This window comes from Procambarus clarkii, chromosome 31 (assembly GCF_040958095.1).
Source record: "Procambarus clarkii isolate CNS0578487 chromosome 31, FALCON_Pclarkii_2.0, whole genome shotgun sequence".
In the NCBI taxonomy this organism is placed as follows: domain Eukaryota; kingdom Metazoa; phylum Arthropoda; class Malacostraca; order Decapoda; family Cambaridae; genus Procambarus; species Procambarus clarkii.
The window spans coordinates 35,443,319-35,465,693 of record NC_091180.1 but is presented as its reverse complement, the minus strand read 5'-3'; the positions used below and the strand labels follow the sequence as shown (position 1 = coordinate 35,465,693).

Below are 22,375 nucleotides of genomic sequence, written 5' to 3'. Positions count from 1 at the left end.
GAGCAGCCGCACAATCCCAACGCACTGAGATACAGGCAGAACGCACCCCCGGAGGCAGGTCCGGACCACCTCCAAAAGAACATCACCCAACACATCCCAAAAGGCAACATAAAACTCGACAGGAAGACCATCCGAGCCCGGCACCTTCCCGGAACGAAACGACCTCACCACACCGAAAAGCTCCCCCAACGAAACATCTTCCTCCAAACCAACACAATCAGCAGCAGACAACCCCGGAGCACAACCACCCAAAAAACCTTCCGCAATCGTGTCGTCCCCTACCACCTCCCCATCGAGCGCAACCAGCTCTTGCCGCACATAATGCAACACACCACCGGTGTCCGAAACAACAGACCCATCCGGCCGTTGCAGAGCCGTAAAAAGAACACCGTCCCGCGCAGCCTTCACCTTCCCTAAAAGATAAGGAGAGAGCCGTTCCCCGTCAACACGTTCACTCACACGAGCACGCACACGAACACCCTCGGCCCACTCATTCCGCAAACCACAAATACGCTCCTTACACTCCGCAATCTCCCCAAAACAGTCAATCCTAGCATTGTACCGCACATACAACCGCGAAAGCCTCGCCTGGAACAACCGCAGCAACCCAAACCTTCCAGCAGCCTCACGTTTGGCAGCCACCCGAAAAAACAACCGACATTGCTCCTTACACCACTCCCACCAATCTAAAACAGAAGGAAAATCACACCGCCGGGCGAGAACCCCGACCCACCAAACCCGAAACTGCCCACAAACCCTCGGAGAACGCAACAACCCACAATTCAGCTTCCACCACCCCGCGCCGACCCGTACCTGACTGGGCACACCAACCCGGACCACCACGAGACTATGGTCCGAGAAAGCAACCGGGACAGTGTGGAAAGCAAACACAGAACACCCCCCCGCCAGTAACATACACGCGATCAATCCGCGAATGCGCCCCATGCGCAGCAAAAGTAAAGGACAACTCGCCCCCATAGAGCACAGCAGCATCCTTGAAACCGCAAGAACGCACCACCTCCAGCAGCGCACCCGAGACATTCTGCGGGCGGGCGCTACTACAGTCCCGCGCACTCGTCACACAGTTAAAATCACCACCAAAAACCATACTCCGCGTATCATGACGCAGGAAAGGGAGAAGCCCTACCCGAAAAAACTCCTCCCGTTCCCGACGGCGAGCCACCCCCGAGGGGGCGTACACCGTCAGGAACGGAAGAACGACCCCCAAAAACTCAACCCTCACAAACAAAACCCGCCCATCTTCATCCATCTCCGTGTGAAGCACGGAGAAGGAAGCCCTCCTAGAAAACAACATAAGCGTCCCCCTGAAGGACGTCCTCGGCGGGTTGAGCACAACATGAAAATGCGCACTTAAACACTGCAGCACAGACACCTCACGAACATTATGCTCCTGGATCAGAGCCACATCCACACGCTGCTCCTGCAGAACATCCAACAGGCCCAACTGGACCCCAAGATCATTCAAACCACGAACATTCAAAGACGCACAGACAACAGAGGGCGCCATCGGGAGAACCTCAAGACACCCCCAACCCAACGCATCCCCCAGGGGACACAACCGCACCCGCAGCGGGAGCCACATCCACACCACCAGGCTCAACCCCCTGCCGCACCCTGGAAGACGACCGGCCAGGAACCGCCTTCAAAATCACAGGAGACACACCATGCGAAGAGGGCGCCCCAGGCGTCGAGGACACCATCCACAGTTTTTCCACTGCCTCCGCCGCCCCGAGCCCGACACCACGCTCAATGCCCCGCTCATCCCCAGATCCCGCTTCCGAAGGGGGAGGAGGATCCACTGGAGAAGCGGAGGGAGGAGCACCAGCCAAAGGCACACCACCCGAAGCCTCGATCCTCTTCCCAGGGGGGCCCCTGCTGTGCGACCGATCCCTCGGAGCGCGCTTTCGTCGAGGAACAGAAGAGCCCAATGCAACCACAGGAGGCACAGCACAAGCGACAGCAGGCGGCTGCGCCACGGCACCAGCATCAGGAACACCGCTAGGCTGGCCGTCAGGAGACACAGTATCAACACCGCCCCTGGCCTCGGGAAGCACACTGGCCACTGCACACGGGTCGCCCTCCGGCACTACACCACACACGCCGGATTCCAAGGAGACACTCGGGTCGCGATGTACCTCCGCCGCCACCAGCATAGGCGCACCCGAAGCACGAGCCGCGAGAGCATCAGAGTCAACAGACATAGCAGAGGACCCAGCAGCAGACGGAGAGGTAGGGACAGCTGGGGACGACGCCTCCAGAGGCACACCCACAGAGCCCGGGCCCGCTGGGGGCGCCCCAGCCTCCGGCAGAAGTGGAAAATCATCCGCATGGAAAACCGATGAGTCCTCCGGGCGAGGGGCACGGCAAGCTTCAGCGAAATGGCCTACCTCACTACACCGGAAACAGGAGCGAGTCTGCCCCTGGTAGAACACACGCACATAAAACCCACACACAGCCACCCGAGAGGGAATAGCCCCAGAGAGCCGCATGCGCAAAGTACGGGCACCCATACGGAGCCCCTTCAGGCGCCCACTAAGCAGACAGGCATGACGCTGCCCCACCACCTCACCATACCGACGGAACGCGGCGGACAGCTCCTCCTCAGGAAACTGCACCGGCGCACCATGAACGCTCGCATACGTCAGGGGGCCCCACGGATCGGAGACCTCCACCGACACAGCAGAACCTGGAAGTACATGCGTCCGTGTACCCCATCGACGCACAAACAGCTGATACACCTGCGCCGAGGAGAACGTCACCGCCACCCGGGTAGGGGAAAGTTTCTCAACACCGTAGAGATCTTGGTACTCAACACGCATGACGTCCATAAGGGCAACCTCCACCAAGGGCCAGTCAATGGGGGCCAAGAAATCAAGCCGGGCGGTGTCGACCCGGCGAACACGGCCACCACTAGTCGACGCCATGACACCCGCCAGGCCCCGGCCAATGGCCGCACCACACCGTCAACAAGACGACCACCACGCAGCAGGTACAGGTCAACACTGACAGCCCGGGCCGAACGTCAGCGCCCTCCGGTAGCAGAGCGGCGAATCATTAGTAATTAAGTTGTAAGCAACCAGAACATTATATCATTTAATTTGTATTGGCCGTCAAGTGGTGCTTGAGTGTTCGTCGGTGACGCTCCGTGATGGGGTGTCCTCTTCCCCCTGTTATGCGTGTGCACTCTGTAGGCCTGAAATTTTCTGGCCGTGCCGGGTATCCTGAGGTAGAACTTGTAATGTGTGACATGCTCCGTGTCCCCGTGGATGTGATTTACAGTATTAAACTGGTTACCGCTCATCGAACAATTGTCAAATTTGCGGAGGACACAGAGTACTGTCCGTTTCTCCAACGCTTCGAGGGGCGATCCTTGCCCCTGCCAGGTGGTGCCAGCACTGTGGAGATTTCCAATCGGAGTGGTGCATTGACGTACGTGAGTGTTCATGGGGCGCCCTTGGAGTTTCCGGAGGACCTCCTGCGGCGTTACTTCAGGGAGGTTTGGAGCTGTTGTCAGTCTTAGGCTATCTTGCCAGGTTATCTTGCGATGATTTCGGGGCTTTTAGTGTCCCCGCGGCCCGGTCCTCGACCAGGCCTCCACCCCCAGGAAGCAGCCCGTGACAACTGACTAACACCCAGGTACCTATTTTACTGCTAGGTAACAGGGGCATAGGGTGAAAGAAACTCTGCCCATTGTTTCTCGCCGGCGCCTGGGATCGAACCCAGGACCACAGGATCACAAGTCCAGTGTGCTGTCCGCTCGGCCGACCGGCTCCCTGCTCGGCCAACCGGCTCCCTGCACAAGGCTGCACAAGCTTTTCTCGGGAAAGTTCCAGAGTTTATGAACGAACATTCGGACCCTGGGGATGCGCCTGAGGGCAGACATTCCGTCCGGCTCCTCGGATATTATGTTCGGGAGTATTATTCCCATCAACCGCGGACATGTTTTTGGTGTGGCCAGCTGGGGCATCAGGCTGCTGGGGTGTTCTGAGGCTGTCATCGCCCCTGTGAATCTCATCCATGGGGAGGATTTTCCACTGCTCCCTGTGGAGGAGGATTTGGTGGGTGGGGATGTGGCCATCCCGTTGGCTGCTGGGGCCCCCCTGTGGCACGCGACGTGTCTCCTGCTGTGGTGGCCCTTCTTCCAGGGATTATGGTGCCTTCGGATGATCGGCCTTTTCCCGTTAGTGTCCTTGATGGTCCCATGGGTCTTCCGGTGGATCTCTGTACGTCGTCTTCGCCTTCTCCAACTGCTGTGCATATCCCTGCGCCCTCGCCATGTGTTTTGACTGGGGTGGATGCAGGGCCTCCTACTGTGCTTGGCCTGGTACCCCATGTGGTTGAGGATGCTGCCGTCCTGGGGAGAGCGTCGGTTCGCCTGGCTTGTGATGGCCGCGTCTCTGGGTCGGCCTCCGGATCTGATGATGTGGGGCCAGAGCCCAAGCGTTCCCGGCATTCTTCTTCTGCCTGGGTTAATGTGGGAGATTCCGACGACTCTGGATCTTCCAGCGATGGCGGGGTGGTTCCGGTTGCGTCACATTCTACGGTGGTGGCAGAAGTACCTGTGCCTCCCGCTGACGGTGACAGTGTCTCGGACTTCCCTTCAGGTGTGGTGCCTGTGGACCTTGCTTCGGGTGCGTCGCCCTCGTCGGATGGTTCCGGTTCTTCGTGTGGGGTAGTTCCCCCTGATGAGGTTCATGGTGAGCGTGGTGACCTGGTTATGGTGTTGAAAAAGGCTGCTTGCTCTGGGGGTTCCGTAACCCCAGCCTCGGTCCCTGTTTCATCGGCGGCGGTTTTACCGACTCTGCCGTCTCCGGCTGTTTCTTCTGCATCTCCTGCGGTGTCGGGTGTGGTGTTACCGTCTCGGCAGCCTTCGCCTTCTCCTGTGCATCCGGTGGCGAGGCCGTCTCGGCGGCCTACGTGCGCTTCTTTGGTATCTTCTGCTTCCATGGCGGAGGTGGTTCGCCAGCCCCTACCTCGTTATGCGACTTCTGTCTACCAACTCCAGGAGCGGCCGTTTCTGCCTGATTTAGTGATTCATGAGTTTATGCGCCCCCCCCCTGAAGCAGGGGAATCGTTCCCCTACCGACATGGAGTATTTGATATGGGAGGCCTATAAGCAGAAATATCCTGTGTTTGGGTTCCCTGAGAAATATTCACCTACCATTGAGGTTTGTTCTCCTGTCAAGTGATTTATTTTGTTTGCTATGTGTTGTGGGGTTGTGTCCGTTTGCGTGCATGGACGCGGGGTGAGGTTGCGTGTGTGTGTGGGTGGGCCGGGTTTGTTTTCCCGGTTCCTGTGTGCTCCGTATTTCATGTTCCTGTGAGTTCCGGAGTCTGCTTGATTTTGGAGTGGTTCCGTGCCCTTCGGGCTGCTTGTGTGGCCATGCCTGTTTTTGTTCCTATTATCATGAATTGCCGATGTTAATTTCCTTTTGTTTATGTGTTATATTTTTATGTTTCCTTTCTTCTTATTGTCATTATGTACTGGTACCTCTCTGTGTGTGATTTCAGGGGCCGGTAGGCTTGTTTTGTGTAGTTTCGATGGTTGGGTGGTTGGGTGAGAGTTTGGGTACTGTGTATTGTTCTGTTGTTATTTTTGTACTGTATTGCATTTTGTTTGTGCTTTTTGTTGTTTTTGTTGTTGGCCCTTCAGTCCGGTATCTTATGTCTTTGTAATTTTGTACTTTTGTGACTTTCTAATTTGTGATTTGTGTTCTGTTTGTTATGTTCTCGGTTTATTGTATTTATGCGCATGCGTGTCAGGCTAACATTACCCTCATGTCTTGTACGTTGTTATTTCTGTGTGTTTGTGTTTATTGTTGTGTTTTTGTTGTCGGCCCTTCAGGCCGGTATTTTGTGTATTTGTCATTTTGTACTTTTGTGATTCTGTAATATGTGTTTTGTGTTCTGTTTGTTTTGTTCTCGTTTTATTGTTTTGATACGCATGCTTGCATGTAAAATTATAAATAAAAACAAATAATTTGTATTAAGTAAAGTGATAGTGAAAATAAGATATTTGTTAAGAGACGGTTGGTATGACACGTGGACACATTCCCATCGTGGGTTTAATTTCAATTGTGTCCGACTGGTGATGGTGGATTGTTACGACCAGGGTGGTCTATTTCAGGGGAAACAAGATTTTATAAAAAGAAACACAAGGGTTGGCCGTTGAGTGTGCTACTGGTTTGCAGTGCAGCAGGCGGTACGATCAAGTAGTGATGTGAAAACTACTAGGTGTACTTAATAATTTGGTTGGTGGTTGTGGCTTAGTGGTTGACTAAGTAGTGGGCAGCTAGTAGGGTAGTGAATTTATAGATGATTTTACTATATATTTGGGCAGAACACATAAGAGAATGTAGATGATTATGGTATGAGCTTTTTGTAGTATGCAGCCGAAGGAGGCAGGCAGATTCAATTTGTTGATGGTGGTCTGTAAGTGAAGGCTTTTTTAATTTATTATTTATTTATTTATTTATTTATTTATTTATTTATTTAGGGGTACCATCACTGATTTAATATATATAAATAGGGTGATTTTGATTTCTCTTAATACTAAACAAACACCCATATTATAATCCTCACTGGTCACTCATAATATGGACGAATATTATAACCGTTCCTGGACAGGATTATATGCGACAGCATGGGGGGGGGGGGAAATGTTCTTGAACTGTGCTTCACCTTAAGTCTTTTGGGCGAGCCTTTGCTAGTGTTTGGAGGTCAGGTTCTCTTTCCAAAAGAGTTCTTGGAAGGTAGAGTAAATGTTAACAGGCATAGTCATTTTCTGGTAAGATTACGTTTATAATAAGTGAAAGTAATTATATCAATTTTAAATAACTTGTGTCCCAGGCACAAGAAGACATCATCCATAGTGGGTATAATTTTTGTAGTATTTTCCTGGAGGCCGAGTCTTACCTCTTGGCCTTGGACGGCCTGTTAATATATGCTTTGGTGTTTAATTGGGGCCCCTTAGACCCAGCATAGAGAAGTGTTTGACTGGTAGTGCAAGTGTGAGCAGTCCAGGTTAATCTTACATTTAACTTCAGTTCTGACTTCAAACTCCATAATATTTAAGAACATTTTTTTTTTTGTTCCATATTCCACGGATTTTTACACGTACATATATATATGCAATACAGTCAACGTTAAGAAATATATCATTTAACTATATATAATAATATAATCAAACACAGATATTGCTTGTGAAAGCATTGCTCTGTGACGACCCGGGTACATGCCCTACCATACATACGTCACAAGTGTACTACATGATCCTTCGGCTGCTATCATGGCAGACTTAATAATTGTTGTTAAATGCTTGTAATGTGTTCTCATACTTATGCTAAACATTGTTTAATTGTTTCATAATTTTTGTCAGCTTTTTTAATTTCATTCTCATTTATTACAACGTATTCAGTATATTCATTCTGTTGAATTGTTGAAATTGCCGTTAAATATTGTCCATTTGTATAATTATTCATATTATATTCCATATAATTAAAGCTATTTTCCTTTCCCATCTTACATATGTTAATAATTCTCTATGCCATCCCCTGCCTTACATACAAGACGTCTCTAACATCTAACACCATGAAGCCTGCGTAGTTCTAGAACAGCTCCCTCAAATGAATTGGCAAATACTTTCCTGAGTTTCCACTCTATGCTATGTTTAGTTTGGTGTAGGGCTTAAGATTTAAGTCCTATCAACTGCACGAGGGTTATTAATAAAGCCTTGACACTAGGTTGCTGACCAACCAGCAAGTATACTTTATCCCTGAACAAAGTCAAGAACTAAAGTAAACTCTCAGTGCGTATACCGAGAAATCGAGAACACTTCTCGGTGTATATATATCCCTGCACGGTAGATATTGCCGCATTAAAGTTCACTGTATGGTAAGGTAAGTACCAACCTGAGGAGTTCAGTATCCATGTTAGGGCGGTAAGTAAATGTGTAAGTTGGTTCCCAATAGACGAGGGAGCTCCCCAGCTCTTGGGCCAGCATCTTCAGCGGCTCAACCAGGTAGTGAGGATCATGATAGATCTTCAGACGTCGTTGCCAGTCCAATAGAGGCGTCTCCCTCAGCGCCACTATCAGTTGTTCGAATTCCGCTTCCTGGCAGTAGACGGCAATACTGGAGGGCACGTTCTAGAGGTAGAGAAACGGTGTAAGAACACTAGCGTCTGTGAATTTATTACTTTGAAATGCGCGCACGCAAGTAAAAGAGGTCATAGATTCAAGCAAAGGAAACAAATGTGGCAGAAAATATTAAAATTTCTCTTTGCAAAAAGAGTAGTAAACGATTGGAATAAATGAAGTGTGAAGGCGGTTGATTCCAAAACTGTTAGTACATTTTGGTTTTGGCGGCGTATAGTTTCATTCTTCACAACGTCACAAAAGTGATGTACTAAATTGCCCGAACCAAACCAAACCGGGGATCCGCGAATAGAAAACTGAATAACACATCGATTTTGCGAGCCGCTGTGATTTGCATCACATCAGTTTTTGGTCTTGGGGGATTTATACGTCAAAATGCGATGTACTATGCGAGAGGACAGGATGCAGGAGGTACGCAATACTCACCGTATTCTGCCACAAGAGGGTGTGAGAGGGTGGTTGGGTGGGCAAGGTGTAGAACCTGGTCGTGGACAGCCACCCTCGAGCATGTAGGAGCAGGTTGTTGTACATCTGCCGCAGTTTACATTCACGTTAACAACTAAATAAAAATTATGATTAAAAAGTTGAATTATTTGCATTCAAGAGCTCATTCTTGCTAATAAACTAACTTTTACGAAATGAAATGATATTATTACAAGATCTTGTGCAATATTATTGTAAGACAAAGCCTTTTTAATATTTTACTTAATAAACAATAATAATTACCAAAATTTTGTAGTCCTTCAGTGGGGAATGTTGAAAGCAATATATTTCAGTCCATAAACAGTGTTATGATCACAGGCTGCAGGAGAAATGAGTCTCCCCTTTAGAGTTATTCTGCCAGGCCTGACTTAACTAAGAGGTTAAGGAGATATAGACCTGGATATTTATATAGTAAACACTCGATTGAATTTGATAGATAGTTTAAGTGCATTGGCAGTGAATAAGAATATAAATAAATAACTGGTCATGAGATGTGGAGAATTTGCTGGGGGTGTGAGGCTCACTTCTGAGGATGTTGACCTCACTTGAGCACCAGAAATCGTGAGGGGAGGTCGCGCTCCGTTGAGCTCCTGTTAGAGAAGAACCCCCAGGCTGATATACCTTCTAGAGGAAGGAAGTGTGCAGACGTTTCAGCTGTGGAATCAATCTGGAAACGGGTGGGTTCAAGTCCTGAATGGCAGGAAGAGTTGTGAAGCCATCCTGAAACATCTTCGTGGGCAGTCGTGTGAGCGCCCTGGTGAAGCGTCTGAGAGTGAGCGCCCTCACAGGAAACAATCTCATGTTAAGCACATTTTAACCAGTTAACGGTGATTGCCTGTAGTTATTCGTGTGCCCAGCGGCGTAGCACGTGTTTATTGATATCTTCCATCCACCTCTTCTAGTGGAGGAAGCTGAGGTGTAGTCACCGAATATAAGCAAGTGATATGAGAATAGACGACGGAACAATTTCTACAGTCAAGAATGTAGCACTCAGCGTATGCAGTTCTGATCGACCCTGTGACGGGAAAGTGTTGGAGTATAGATGTTCGGCAGTCCTCCAATGGTAGGTGTCAATGCCTGGTCACACTTACAAAAAAAGATAGACTGCTTGCCTGTTGTCTGTGGTAAGTGAGAGGGAGGAACACGTAAAACACAAAGTATGAACAATGAAACTTTAATATATACTTTAAACATAAATAAAAATAAAGACAAATCTCGGGGAAATGAATAGTGCAATTAAATAACAAAGATAAAGGCAAAAACAATGTGAGACAAAATAGTAAATGGTAAAATGGTGCTGAGAATATTGGCTATGGCTGAGACCTCCCTTAGTATACAAAAGCCAGAGAGCTTAGTATGCCAGAGAGAGATGTCAACTCTAAGAGCACAAAGAATATTCTGAAGTTGATAGCTGGTCCAGGCTCAGACATCGACTCAGGTAGATGGCGCTGAGGTGCAATGTGCAGGTGTTCGGTCGGCGAGTCACCAATCGGGAACAGGCAGGATGGGATGGGTAGTTGGCTGGTTGATGATGAGCCGGCGTGGAGGGTGTGTGGAGTTGGGGGTTTAGGGTACGTTTTGCCTCCTGGTCAAAACGTTTTGTGCTACTGGTGACGTATCTTGAATGTAGCATCTTATACTTGTAGACTGGACGTAACTTTAGGTAGGGAAGAGCAGGCTCAATCTCTCTTGAAAGAGATTATCGTCACAACCCCAAGACGCTACAGCTTCGACACAGAACAGACAGCAGACTAGGACAGCATCGAGCTACAACGCTCTCCCACATAGAGCTCTGCGACTCCAGCCTCACTCAGCTCTCCGCTCTGCTCCAAGCTGTCTCATCGTCTACTACACTGCTGTATCCAAGACTACTAAATAAATATGAAAACTCACTAAACACTGTGTATTTAATTTACTCAACAACGTAACATAATCGTACGTTAAATTGGTGACCCCAGAGAGTTTCGACGATACCCAGCCACGACGGACTACAACATGGACTCTCACTGAACCGCTACTGCTGCTGCTGTGGACCGCTGCCACCTGTTATAGAACGCTACCAACACCCTCGCCACAGCTATGATTTTCACCGCGATCATTTCTGCATTTTCATTTATTACAGCTTGCTGCACCGCGAGTGTTACTTATTCAGCTGACAGTTTCATCAGCAACTACATCATGTGGGATCTACAGCTTGTTCTGCCGACTATCCGTCGCTGCCAGGGCACTGCTTGTTCTACAGGGACTCCCACAAAAGCTGCTCTTTCGTCAGATTCATCTACACGTGCACTGCATTCTGAGACTCTGCCGACTCAAGCACTTTGCGCAGTACAGGACTTACAGCTTGCGTTTCAGACTCTTCGTCGCCTCCAGGACAATTCAGCTCTAGCAGTGATTCCCTCGTTGTCGTAACTACGTGCCTACATTACCTCCTATGGTCCTAGTGCCCGAGCCCATCCGCCCCAGATCTAAATGCTCCACCAGCGACCCAAGAACGCAACAATCATGCACATTCTTCTCTCCTGCTACACCGAGCCTGTCCACACACTTCCTGCATCTTTTGGTACCAGACTACATTTTCCACAGCGACCCAGGGAACAGTAGCCACGTATTTTTTGTTCTATTGCTTTTCTTTCATTCTCTGGCAGGGGGAAGTCCTGTAGCCAGTAAACCTTTTACTCGCTCCATTATCTCATCTTAGTGGCGTAACTAATTAGCACTAATTGCAGAAGATATAATCTCTTCTCTGATTACAGGTAACAGTTCTTCCATCCACCTCTTCTAGTGGAGGAAGCTGAGGTGTAGTCACCGAATATAAGCAAGCGATATGGGAATAGACACCCACCGCTCCAGTGCCAGGTAAGTCCACTACGGGCTCACCATAGCCCGTGCTATTTGCCCCGCTCCTGTGCCAGGTAAATTACGGGCTCACCTTAACCCGTGCTACTTGGAACTTGTTCCGAGTAGCTGAATCTATAACAACAACAACAGAATAGACAACGGTACAATTTCCACAGTAGGAAATGTATATGTTTATCTTAGAATGTTTGGTAATATGTTTATTATTTGTGATGAGTGTCTATGTGTGTATTAACACGATGTACTGAACGGGGTGAGAATAGCTTGAGCTACCTCATCCCTTTGTGTGTATTTTACCTCAATAAACTTATTTCAATTTCAATTTACACAGTCAAGAATGTAATACTCAGCGTATGCAGTTCTGATCGACCCCAAGACGCTACAGCTTTGACACAGAACAGACAGCAGACTAGGACAGCATCGAGCTACAACGCTCTCCCACATAGAGCTCCGCGACTCCGGCATCACTCAGCTCTCCGCTCTGCTTCAAGTTCTGTCTCATCGTCTACGACACTGCTGTATCCAAACCTACTAAATAAATATATAAATATGAAAACCCACTAAATACTGTTTATCTAATCTACTCAACAACGTAACATAATCGTACGTTACAATATGTTAGGCAAATTTTATTGAAACAGAAAGTTTTATTGAAACAGAAAGTTACTCTCATTTTAATAATAGAGTAAAGATGGAGGAACGTCCTGGAGGGCGAAGGAACGCGTGAGCCCTCGCGGTGGGCTCACGGCGGCGGTAGCTGCCTGGTGGGCTGCACGGGTGAGGCGGAGCATGGATTCCTCTGAACGAGGGAGTCCCCTCAAGGCGTTCGGGAAGCAGGGAGATGTCGGGTGAAACATTTATTGTGTGTAGTTCATTTCGGTTATATGTTTGTAGAGGAACATTTTTATTGGCGTATCAATGGGTTGCAGGTTTGTCTGAGAAAGTTGTTGGGAGTACTTTGAGGCCAGAGAAGAAGTTAATGACTGGAACTTCAAGGCTGTAGGAGTGGATGTGGTACCCTGTGGAAGAGCAAGCCCCATAGTGAGGAATTGGACCTCAAACTGTGTGAAGAGGAGCAGTGAAGTGAAGTTTCACATGTTTCTGTGTAATCAGTGGTATAGTACCACTGGAGTCCAAGGAAAACTTCATGGTGCAGCAACCTGGAAGAACTGTAGAGGATCCTGGTAAATACAACTGGAAGAACCTGATGTCAGAGTAGTAGACTTTCAGATGTGGGAAGGAAGTTTTTATTGACTACATGTAGGGAGTTGGTAGAGTGCTTGATTGTCATTAGCGTACAAGACAGTTTTTTTTATTTATTATTATTTACTACCACAGACGTGGCCACACATTTACAATGCTAACCAGCATATATACATTTTCTTCTGTCCTCAATGGACAGGGTTAGAGAAGTGTTAAACATATAGTTCAAGGGTTTATTGAACACTCAACCACAGAAGGTGATTCGGTGTTTTAAAAACCTAAGCTAACCTACATATGTAAATACATAGATACACAGATTTACGTATGCCCTACATAAAGTGTTTGATGTGTCTTTTACATAGTGTCATTAATGTACATTCACAAAGGTGAAATGTAATTCTGATCAGCTTCCATATATACTTTATACCCATACATATACATACACACACACATATACATACATATATACACACACATGCATTCACATACATTTGTCTCATTTACTCTGACAGGGTGAGATAGCTGATAAAGAAACTAGTATGCAATTAAGCACTTAATCACTGAAGGTGATGAAGGTGCTTTCACAAGCTCAGGTTATACAGTTACATCATATATATACATTGTATAATTGATATATTACATGGTCAATCTTGGATACAAGTCCAATATATCATCAAGTGTTCCAGTACTCATATAGTAATTACAGAGTTCAGCATACCTTAGCCCAGGAGGGCGAAAGTCAGTCAGTATGGGACATTCTACAATATAATGTTCAAGAGAGTGCATGTTTTCTCTTTCACAAAGTTGACACATTGTGTACTCGACATTTGAGTTTTGAGAAAGCTGCCAGATACGTCTATATCCCAGGCGTATTCTGGCCACTATAACATCACATTGCCGGGTTCTTGTTCTATTAGTCCCATATGTGAATGTCTCCTCACGATATCTATCATAATATTTAATGCTACAACTTTCAGGTCTTTGTGAATTTGTTAGGTCGGTGAGATTTTCATTAGATATTTACAAGACAGTGAAAGGTGGGTGATTGGTTATCATTTTTGTGCCAAGGAATACTTATACTGAGGTTTATAGAGTTACAGCTATAGGCTGGATTACCTGCAGATATATATATATATATATATATATATATATATATATATATATATATATATATATATATATATATATATATATATATATATATATATATATATATAGAAGATATAGACATAGATATAGACATATAGATAGACATATATATATATGTCAACTTTGCTAGAAGCTGCGACAACACCACATGACACTGCCCGACTTAGAGCTGTAGCAGCTCCCCATGCAGGTGATTTCCTATTAGCAACCCCAATGTCAGCAACCGGCACCCGTCTCACACCGCAGGCCCTCCGAATTGCCGTGGCTCTCCGCCTAGCTGCCCCAATCCACACCGAATACAGGTGTATTTGCGGCGAGGCAGAGGCCGACAGATATGGACGGCATGGCCTTCTTTGCCAAAGGACGGGAGGATGGCATGCAAGACACGGCGAGGTTAATGACATTATTAAGAGAAGCCTTACCACAGCCGGTTGTCCAGCAGAGAGAGAGCCCTGTTACCTAATGTCCCGCAACTCTGATGAGCCTGTCGGTCGCCCAGACGGAATTACGGTGAACCCCTGGAAGAATGGTAGACAGTTGGTGTGAGACTACACTTGCGTTTCAACTTTAGCCAATACCTATGTTGACTTCAGTGCTACACAAGCAGGAGGAGCTGCCAATCACCGGGAAGCGGCCAAGTCACGTAAATACAGAGACCTTGAGCACCACTACAATTTTGTCCCCATTGCCTCAGAGACACTTGGTGCCTGGGGTAAAAGTGCTGCTAACTTTTTGAAGGAGTTGGGGTCTAAGCTAATCGAAACAACTAGAGACCCTAGAGCTGCCAGTTTTCTTTTTCAGCGCCTTAGTGTGGCCATCCAGAGAGGAAATGCTCACTGCATCCACGGTTCCTGCCCGCCATCTGAGGAGCTGGGGGAGCTTTTCAACTTGTGACAAGCAGCCTTGTACCCTGCATGTAATTAATATTGTAACTTTTTTGTGTAATGACATTTTCAAATAAAGTTAGATAAATATACACACTTAACAAAAGAATAGGGGTGGTAGGAGAAGAAAATATCAAAGTGTTCAGTGAGGATCCACAAGGTCTTCTCTGAGTACTCCTTATTTTCTTCTCCGAGGCTATGGGTCCCTACACTTGCACCAGAGGTGGTACCCCTTCTAGGTTATATATATATATATATATATATATATATATATATATATATATATATATATATATATATATATATATTATATATATATACATATATATATATATATATATATATGACAATGTCAGACCACGGAGGAAAAATGAAACAGGACATTTCCTTAAGTACTTTCGTATATTAAATACATCTTCAGAAGGTCATTTTACAGATCGAGTGATGGGTATAAATAGGCAAGAGAGAGTGGTGAAGTAAGGTGAGGTACAATACTTGGACAAGTATTGTACCTCACCTTACTTCACCACTCTCTCCTGCCTATTTATACCCATCACTCGATCTGTAAAATGACCTTCTGAAGATGTATTTAATATACGAAAGTACTTAAGGAAATTTCCTGTTTCATTTTTCCTCCGTGGTCTGACATTGTCACATTCTTAATCACGTGTTTATTTTCGTGATATACACACACACACATATATATATATATATATATATATATATATATATATATATATATATATATATATATATATATATATATATATATATATATATAATATGTCCTAGGGCTGATAGTGCCCTAATTGTTTTACAAGGTTTAACCTGCTTGGTGAGGTTGGTAGCATAAGTGGCAAGCCAGGAGTTGCGCTACCACTTGGTATAAGCAGCTGATAGAGTCTTGAGGGTATTGGTTTACAACCAGGTTATAATATCATAAGGTGTTGAAGTTTATATACTTATATATTGTATGTGAGTCCTTTATATATGTTCTGTGTTGCTATTAAATGTTTGTAATGAAGAGGTGTTTGCTCTTGTCCTAGTGAGGCTTTCCAGGAAGTAGAAAAGAGAGAGAGAGAGAGAAAGCGCCATAGCTGTGGACAGGGTGGTACAGAGTTATAATTCAAATGAAAGAGGGATTGAGGAGGTCATACCAAAAATAAGGAAAAAGTGGGGAGTCACAGCGGCTCGAGTTGGGTGTGTACACGTGACAACGAGGCCAGTGTTGGGGCCGCACCCCCCTAAAGGTGTGGCGCTGAGCCCATCTCCGAGAGTAGGAAGCGTACAGAGTGATCTCCTGATCTAGAGATAAGCACTCTACAGATTTTGGGTTGGTTTGTCCATAAACGACGGGCAACTGACAAAGACAACACCATAAAATCAGCTACATGTATTTGTAACTTTACGTCTAAATCAGATATATTTTTAAAAACAAAATATATCTGAAACAGTTTTCGTCTCACTGTTCCCAAGGAAGAAAAGTTGACTCATTGTTATAAATTAAGGCAAATCGACTCAGTTGCTGAATACATGACGTTGTCTCGCGATCAGTGAATAATGAAATGGTCCAATTGCTCTCTTGAAACTAAATTGAACCATAATCGTCATTCACTAAAATAGTTAACGGAGTTTCTTGAAAATCATTTTCAAGAAGAGAAGGGAATTATCAAGAGAAATCGGCAAGTCACTACGACTATATCACTTGTAAGTGTTAAGGTTTTAGCTAGTCCACAGTTCTCTCCCGGAGCTACAGTCGGGTGAGGCATGTCAACTCACGGTGGCCGAGTAGGGTAGGTCCGCCATGAGGCTGTCAGCAAGTTCCATAAGTTGGCGCCTACTGGTCATTTGAGTGAAGACTCTCGCAGCCATGATGACTCTCCCTTCCTCACTCTACTGGCTCATTTGAAAGAAATGCATACAGTGTAGGAAATACAGTCATGGGAGTGATAAGAAATTTATACATAATATTTAACAAATAAAATCATAGGTTGCTCCTATTTATGCTTCTGAAGATTTTCGGCAACATTAAAAATAACCAGAATTCTTAAGGGACAAAAAGGAAACAAATTCCGTGATGACATATTCATACAGAATTCAAAGAAACTGCTGGATCCTTTATGGAGGAAATACCTTATTAAGATAAAAGTTGAACCAAAATGTCTTGATGTAGCAAATGAAAGTTCTTATACTCAAAGTCCTCCATCCACGACCTGAACATTTGATTTGCCCATCGTATAGCTGCTGAAAGTACTGTGAAAACGTTTGCAGCGTTTGCTGAAATGATTTGAAATAGAAATATAGGTACACTGTCAAGGGATGCAGAAAGAGTTATTATAGTGTTTAACATATATCAGAATAATATCAAAGGTAGCTAAAGAAAAGGCTCAGGCGCATGAAAAATTATCCTATTAATATGATAATTTCAAGCAGTATGATTGATGATCTTACCCAAACACATGATTGCTTTTTGGGCATCTATCCGAAATGAAACAAATTACAAAAAATCTTGTGAACAAATTACAAAAAATCTTGTGAATCTATTGGAGTCGAAATTTACCGTAGACTGTTCTTCAATACGTTTTATTCGTCATCACAACCATGCTTTGTTATTTTAGATTGACTCTTTTGCTTTAAAACAGAAACTGCTGAGATGTACATGGTATTTGGTAAAGTAAAAAAATAAATAAAAATAATTGTGGTTTTCTTTATCTTTAGCTATATGTACAAGTTTCCGTGATATAGACCATTTCCTGATACTATATGCACTGAGTTTACTTTATTATTTTTTTAATTATCAGGGAAAGCGCCAAGCCATTACGACATTATAGCACTTGGAAGGGGTCAGGATAAGACCTTGGGATGGGACAGAAGAAGGAATAATGCCCAACCACTTGGACGGTCGGGGATGAGGATATTCTGGAAATATAAGAATTTTGCACCAAGATTGTAACCTTTTGTTGGTTGTCTGAATGTCTATTGCAAATTATCTATATATCTAGTCATAAATGTATCTGTGTGTACGTCTGGTAACATACTACACGTGTAAAGGAAGAAATGTATATGTTTATCACTCAGAATGTTCGGTAATATGTTTACGGTTTGTGATGTGTCTATATATGTATGAACACGTTGTATTGAACGAGGTGAGAATAACTAAAGCTACCTCATCCCTTTTTGTGTATTTTACCTCAATAAATTTTTTTCAATTTCAATGTAAACTTGTGGTTTTGATGTGGCACGTTTGGCCAAGTCATCCGTCACCTCGTTGAGCACTATTCCAACATGAGATGGCATTGTAACGTAACTGTCCTTTCGGCTCGTTGCACTACCAGAGACAAAAATTAACGGTCTAGGGAGATCATAAGACTCTGTATCTAATCGCATGCAACCATTGTAAACCCGTAGTTACGTACATACAAAATAATTAGAATCAAAATCACCAGGGAAAAATATAACACCTGCATATAAAAGGATTTATATTAAATAAAAATGTACAATAATCTAGGTAATTATTCCTTCAGGTATAATAGTAAATCAGATGACTTATTCAGAAAAAAAAAAAAAAATATATATATATATATATATATATATATATATATATATATATATATATATATATATATATATATATATATATATATATATATATATATATATATATATATATATATATATCCAGATAACTGTACTACAAATAAAAACAGAAATAAGTAAACAGAACAGACACTTATCAGACCAGTTGAACCGACGCTCGTCTTCCAGCTACTGAACTAAACTGCCGTCAGGACGCCCCACACTCGCTCTCAAAACATAACGAATGGTAGATTTATATAAAAATAATTAGCTTTAATGAGCAACAATACTGTGCTAAGGCAAACATTAAAATAACTTAAATAAGAATGAATAAATTTACATGCATAAACAGAATTAATGTAGTTTATAATAAACACAATTATGTATATTTAATAATAAAGAGGAAACTGCTGGCAACTACACAACTGAACAGGATCAAAATTATAATCACAAAATTCACAGGAACTGGACATGACTAGAGCAACCCGCTCCTCTGTCCCCAGCCACACCACACCATAATTTATAAAAATATAATATATATACATATACAGGTAATGATGACATGGAACAAAATAAGTTTATTTAAATTTATATATGTATCCAGCTAGGAGTACGTACCAGGCATCAACATGAATTTCATTTTGTGACCTTTCAGCTGTCTCTCATTTATCCTTTCTTACACCGTCGATTATTGTGCTGTTAATCATGAGTATCCAACTTGGTGAGTTACTAACGGCTCTCCGTTAGTCTTCTGTTTAAACTTGGTCACTAACTATTAAGTGTTTGTAAGTTTTGAATGGTTATTAATTTATCTTATCTATTTCTTCACTCGTTAAGCTGGTCTGCTGAGAGTAAGTAAACCGTGTTGTATTCTGTCTCGATTTGTCTGAAATCATTGATTTGGCAAGTGGCTGGAGAGGCGCTGATTCAAGGCCGTGATGACTCTTCTCTCCTACCAACACCCCGACCCCCCCCCCCGCCATCCAAAGCAAACTATTATAGTTTAATTGGTGTTGTAGGGCAGTTTGGGGACTTCTGGGATATGCTAATCTGATAATTGTAGCCTGATAGCTTTCAAACAAGCCGCCAGTTTTAGGTGTGGCTTGGTAGAAAGCCTATGGCTATCTACTTGTGGGCGAAGTTAGGTACTAGGTTTCCCAATATATACTGAGGGAGATGTAGATTCGAGAGAGATAAGCAATAGGAGAACAGCTAGCAGAGCAGAGCAGAGGACAGCCGCCGAGATAGGCTGTCGGCCGGACGGGGGGTGACGCTGCTTGACAACTGCAGACCCTCCCCCGCCCTCTCTATTCAACTTAGACTCGGTCCTCGGTGAGTGAATGTGAAGGTGACTTAGTCGTGTTTACAAGTGTTGTGTGAGGATCAGGGGTAGACAGTTGCAGGGTTCTCGAATTCTTGGGTAATGACTCACATTAAGTTGAATTGCTTAAATTATGATACTTATCATGTGAAATATAAGTGATGAATTTATTGTTTAAATTGTCTTTAACTTTGTTCCCTAGAGCTTTTTGAGTTAAGATGAGAGAGCCTCTGCGGTTACTGGTTACATGATTTTAATGAGTACATGTTTAGAGTTGGTACATGCTAATAACATCTTTTGGTACAGACAAGTTCCATTCCTTGTCTTGTATGTACTGACCAGAATGGATGGAGGCAGCCCTTCTACTATCTATTTTTCTACTTCTACCTATCTACTCTCCCTCCACCCCTCTCCAAACTCTCCCTTTCATCTGACGACCCTCCTCGCTCCTCCCACCTCTCTAACCTCAAACCCTCACTAATTACTTCAATATTCATCTCTTTCCTTTCGTTTTTCTTATACGTTTGTGGCGGTGAATTGTGCAAGAGTTTCTCTCTAGAGTTAGGAGTAGCTGATCAAGTTACAATGCCTTGTAGTTGTAGCACCAAGATAGTCAAATACCTAGGTTACAAGGTGTTGAACTGGAGAAGTTGCAGTAGGAGCTCTGGTTGGGGAACTCTAGAATAGTTAGCTAACTGTGACCGGGATAACGGACTAAAGAGAGCTGTTTCCCCGGCCTCGTTAGTTAACTGGGGGGAGGAATAATGAACTAGAGAAGCCATTCCCCCCCACCCCCGTTACACAATGTAGCTAACTTTTTGACACACTGTACTCCCCTTCATATAGTCTCGGGTAGCTGCCCAAATGTAGATGTACCTAATATATTAATATAAAAACTTTTCCACTACCATCCACAGGAATAGTATGCGCGCAAAGTGAGTGAACAAACACTAAATGAGATTAGTGTTTATCCTTATGAATGAAGTACTTACACATTTCTTGGACTCCATTGATCGTGTTATCTCCGAATTCCGCGATTTTTTCACATGCCATTATAAAATGACGCAAAGTATGTGAATAGTTCTGCTGACAGAGTTTACATTTAGTCAAATCTACATCAGTAGATGTTGCAAATTCCCAGAGGTACTTGTTGGCGAGCCTAAGCCTAGCAGTGGTAACATCTAGAAGTCTGCTAACCTTATTGGATGACCCATAGACGTGTGGTTCTTCCTGCATAATATAATGATGATAGATGGAGTAACTGGTGTGAATTTCACTTTGCCTGATCATTAGCCTCTGTAACCCTTTCCACCACCGCCCACGGGATAGTTGTTGTTGTTAAAGATTCGCTACCTGAAACAAAAAGTTTCAAGTAACACGGGCTATGGTGAGCCCGTGGTGCCTTACAAGGGATAGGTATGGGGGTTCATAATAAAAAAAATTAATAGTTCTTAATTAATAAGAATTAAATAAATTAATAATTTATAATTAGTCGAATATTAATTCTTCTAAATTCAGTTGTTCTTTCACTATCAGTGACGAAAATCATCCCAGAAGTGATGATCATCATTATCCCAGAGGATGAGGATCTGGGAGAATCATAATCATCTCCCATACTAGTTAAGGCTGCAGGTCATAGAACTAAAAATTCCGCAAACAAGACAAACAAATCATGAACATGTTTTAAGATCCCAAGTCCAGCTACAGTACTTAACTTTAAAGTGTTTAATGCGACTCTCACAAGAGGTAACAGTTTCACATTTATCTAGCTTCAATGTAGAGCAGACATAATGTTATTTCACACATAGGGTAACCTATGAAACCATGGACCATCTCAAGTTATAAAGAATGAAAGACCTACTCACAAACTATGGATTTCATATCCCCATGATGGCCAGTAGACTGGTCAAGAAAATTAGGCATCCGCTTAATAGGTTACTCTGGCACATTAGAAAAGGATTTTAACTCTTCATTATTCATTATATACCAAGTTGAATGTGTGTGTAGACAGTGAGCATGATGTTAATTATATGAGAACATTCCATTTCTCTTATTTTTAAGTTTTTATGGGTTTTGGCCTTTATTATTATTATTATTATTATTATTATTAATACATTAGGTACATCTGCCTTTATGCAGCTACCCTAGACTATATGAAGAGGAATACAGTATCAAAGAGCTAGCGTGAAGACAAAAGTTACATTATGCTGTTAAATTATCCTGTATAGAAGTACCGCAGCCTCATTCAACCAGTATCCATGTAGTGAACAGGGATACGAGTGTCATCATCTTTTTTATCAATCTTTCATAACATTGTCTGTTACACACCACTAGCTTTCCCTGAAACTACAGTACAGTTCCATAATGCATACAGAAGTCAACTACAGCAGTGTATGGGTATAATTGATCTTCCATAACAATAATTAGGCTTTGGGATGAATGCCCAATACTAGAACCTTTTAGTTATTCAGCTAACCCTACTAATTTAATGGATAATAATATATATAATAAATAGAATAAAGAGGATTACAGTTTAAAAAATACTTGGGAAAAAGTTTTGGTCTTTTTAAACACTTTATTGACGTTCTCAAAACACTAAAAATGTTATATTCAGTTTATTGCAAAACTTATGGAAAGATATACTCCGGTGATGACAGTTGACTGTGCAGTTACCACGTATTAAGGCAGTGTGATTACTGTATTTATGAATAAGGATGCATATTA

The 22,375-nt window shown here is 43.7% G+C and overlaps 2 protein-coding genes across 2 annotated transcripts in view; one reads left to right on the top strand and one right to left on the bottom strand.

The window, feature by feature from the left end:
- LOC138370112 (uncharacterized) overlaps window positions 1-22,375 on the top strand; it is a 36,199-nt gene that overhangs the window by 3,296 nt on the left and 10,528 nt on the right. The window lies entirely within an intron of this gene.
- On the bottom strand, window positions 6,699-18,506 carry LOC138370275 (uncharacterized). The gene is made up of 6 exons (XM_069334288.1): window positions 18,483-18,506; window positions 16,888-17,031; window positions 16,534-16,650; window positions 8,603-8,707; window positions 7,932-8,167; window positions 6,699-6,765 (listed from the first exon to the last, which is right to left on the bottom strand). Exons 3-6 carry the CDS (start codon window positions 16,624-16,626, stop codon window positions 6,699-6,701), a joined length of 501 nt encoding a protein of 166 aa, XP_069190389.1. The 5' UTR covers window positions 16,627-16,650; window positions 16,888-17,031; window positions 18,483-18,506.

Bases quoted from the DNA above. Each gene is read 5' to 3' on its own strand.
- LOC138370275 (XM_069334288.1), bottom strand. From the start codon at position 16,626: ATGGCTGCGAGAGTCTTCACTCAAATGACCAGTAGGCGCCAACTTATG. The intron at 8,708-16,533 runs GTGAGTTGACAT...AAACTGCGGCAG, and splicing joins ACCTACCCTACTCGGCCACC to ATGTACAACAACCTGCTCCT. The intron at 6,766-7,931 runs GTTGGTACTTAC...CTACCTTCCAAG, and splicing joins ATGGATACTGAACTCCTCAG to AACTCTTTTGGAAAGAGAAC.